The 1,976-nt window shown below is 42.7% G+C and overlaps 1 protein-coding gene across 1 annotated transcript; it reads right to left on the bottom strand.

The window, feature by feature from the left end:
* Nucleotides 1–344: 344 nt before the first annotated feature.
* Nucleotides 345–1,460, bottom strand: LOC106633338 (kinesin heavy chain; the record flags this gene model as incomplete). Its single annotated transcript, XM_014335960.2, is given in 1 exon segment — nucleotides 345–1,460. A coding segment is annotated over 1 exon segment (130 nt), but the record flags the coding sequence as incomplete, so codon positions are not given.
* Nucleotides 1,461–1,976: the final 516 nt, after the last annotated feature.

Here is a 1,976-nt window from a genome sequence, read left to right as displayed (position 1 = left end):
CTCTGCTTTGTGGAGTTTAGTAATCCTGAAGAAAGGTGATGCTGGGGAATGGCTCTTCATCATTTTGATCTTGGGCTTAGGCTAATGACAGATTTTGGAAAGCCTTGTTTCCCACTAACAGCAGCATCACACACTTGGTTAATGCTGCAGGCTAATCGCAGTATCGATATTATTGACAGAGGCTATACTTAGTTTGATCCCTGTCAGAAACCTCTAAGCTTCCAGTCTTCAGTCTGGCCGCTTGCCTATCAGATGTGTGAGTAAGATGATAAGTGTAACCCCTAGCGTTCATCAAGTGCACGGAGATGTGGCAGAATGAAAGGAAGGTGGGGGAAAAAAACTTACCCCGAGGATGACAGTGTCTTCTCCTTGAAATATTGGGATGAACTTATCTCCGCGGATAATTTCGGACTGGTTCAGTGGACGAAATCGACATAACACCTTGATATTGCATTCACCGTTCGCATCGGCCATTGTGAAAATAAAATTTGTGGTTTAGCTTCCAAAGAGATAAAGAGGAGTTTAAAAAACAAAAATAATAGCCTGATTTAAAAAAAAAAAGCCCCTGTGCAACCTTTTCTCCTAAAGCACCTGCACGCAAACTGGAACCACCGGATATAGCCACATGCAAAGCGAGACTGGCAGGCGAAGCATTTGGAGTTTGGGGTTGCAAAATATTAAAAGAAATGTAAAATAAAAGCAAAACAGAAGCAGCTCCTGGGTGTTTACTAAATTGCCCTCAAATCAAAGCTGAGCTGCATCTCGGCGGCGGAGAACATATGGAGAGTTGTAAATGGGAAGTAGAGTCCAAACTGGTCCGGTCGGTCTGGATAGGCTGCAGGCTTCTCAGAGGCATGCCTTGCATCACTGTCAGTCCTGCTCTCTCACTGTGGGCGGGGCGTGGTAGCGACTCAAATCCTCTCTCATCAGCACCGCGGGCAGAGGGACCGAGGAGCAGGGAGGAGCGCTCCAACTCTGTCATATATACATGAATTAGCCTCCATGGAAACTTCTTCAATGTTTCAGATGCAGCAGCTGTTGCAAAAGCACGAAGTATTTCTGGCATTTACGGAGGCATTTCTGAAAACAGTAGTTTGTAAGGAGCGGGTCTAGGGCTGCACCAGTCTGGTCGTCATGGCAATGCTGTTTTGCATGAGAGGGTAGTCATGTGGGAACTAGAGGGTTCGTAATTTCCCCCCAGAGGCTTTCCAGTCTTAAGCAGTGCACTGTGAAGTTAATGAGAAGCCTTTGACACAAAACAAAAAGTCAGAATGATCAGATTCGCATATATCAGTAAACGGGTGAGATGTTATTTTGGGGGGAGTTCCCGCAGTGCACGTGTCTTGTATCAGACCCCGATTGGTAAATGGACATGTCTTTCAAACTCCGTGCCTTCAGGCTTGCAACAGACTTTTTTGGTATGCTTATTAAAATTCATGAAAATCGAAACAACCCAGACATCATCATCAGAGGGTTTTTTTAAAAAAAAGATTTCTATAAGATATTCAAGAGCTAAGCGGGAATGTATACAGCTGTCTTAGCAAGCCAATTACCCCTCATGATGAGTGAGCATCTTTCTGTGTGCATTAATTTCTTAAAGTCGGCTATACCGACTGCACTTGTAAAGGAGCATCCACTGCATATGCACTGTAAATGAGTTAGTTACATATTGTGAAATGTACATAAGTATATGACATAATTATAAATATTATTTTCAAACATGTCGATTTGAGCAGAAGAATATTGCACATCAGGGTTATTCATAAGTTGTTGACAGATCGACCACAGCAGTATTACAGCTTTTAGGGAGAAGCTGCAACGACATAATATAAGATGTGTGTTTATAATTTAATAACATGTAGGGGAAAAACACGACAACTTTGTTCTTTTCCTGATCGTGAATCATCCTATTAATCGAGGCGTGTTGATCGAGGATCTTTGAACCCATTGATCAAGTTGTTCTTAAAAACTCTCAT

This window comes from Haplochromis burtoni, unplaced genomic scaffold (assembly GCF_018398535.1).
Source record: "Haplochromis burtoni strain Fernald_Lab_line unplaced genomic scaffold, NCSU_Asbu1 Contig_125, whole genome shotgun sequence".
Classification (NCBI taxonomy): domain Eukaryota; kingdom Metazoa; phylum Chordata; class Actinopteri; order Cichliformes; family Cichlidae; genus Haplochromis; species Haplochromis burtoni.
Note: the sequence above shows the minus strand (reverse complement) of the source record. Positions and strands in the feature narration are given on the sequence as shown.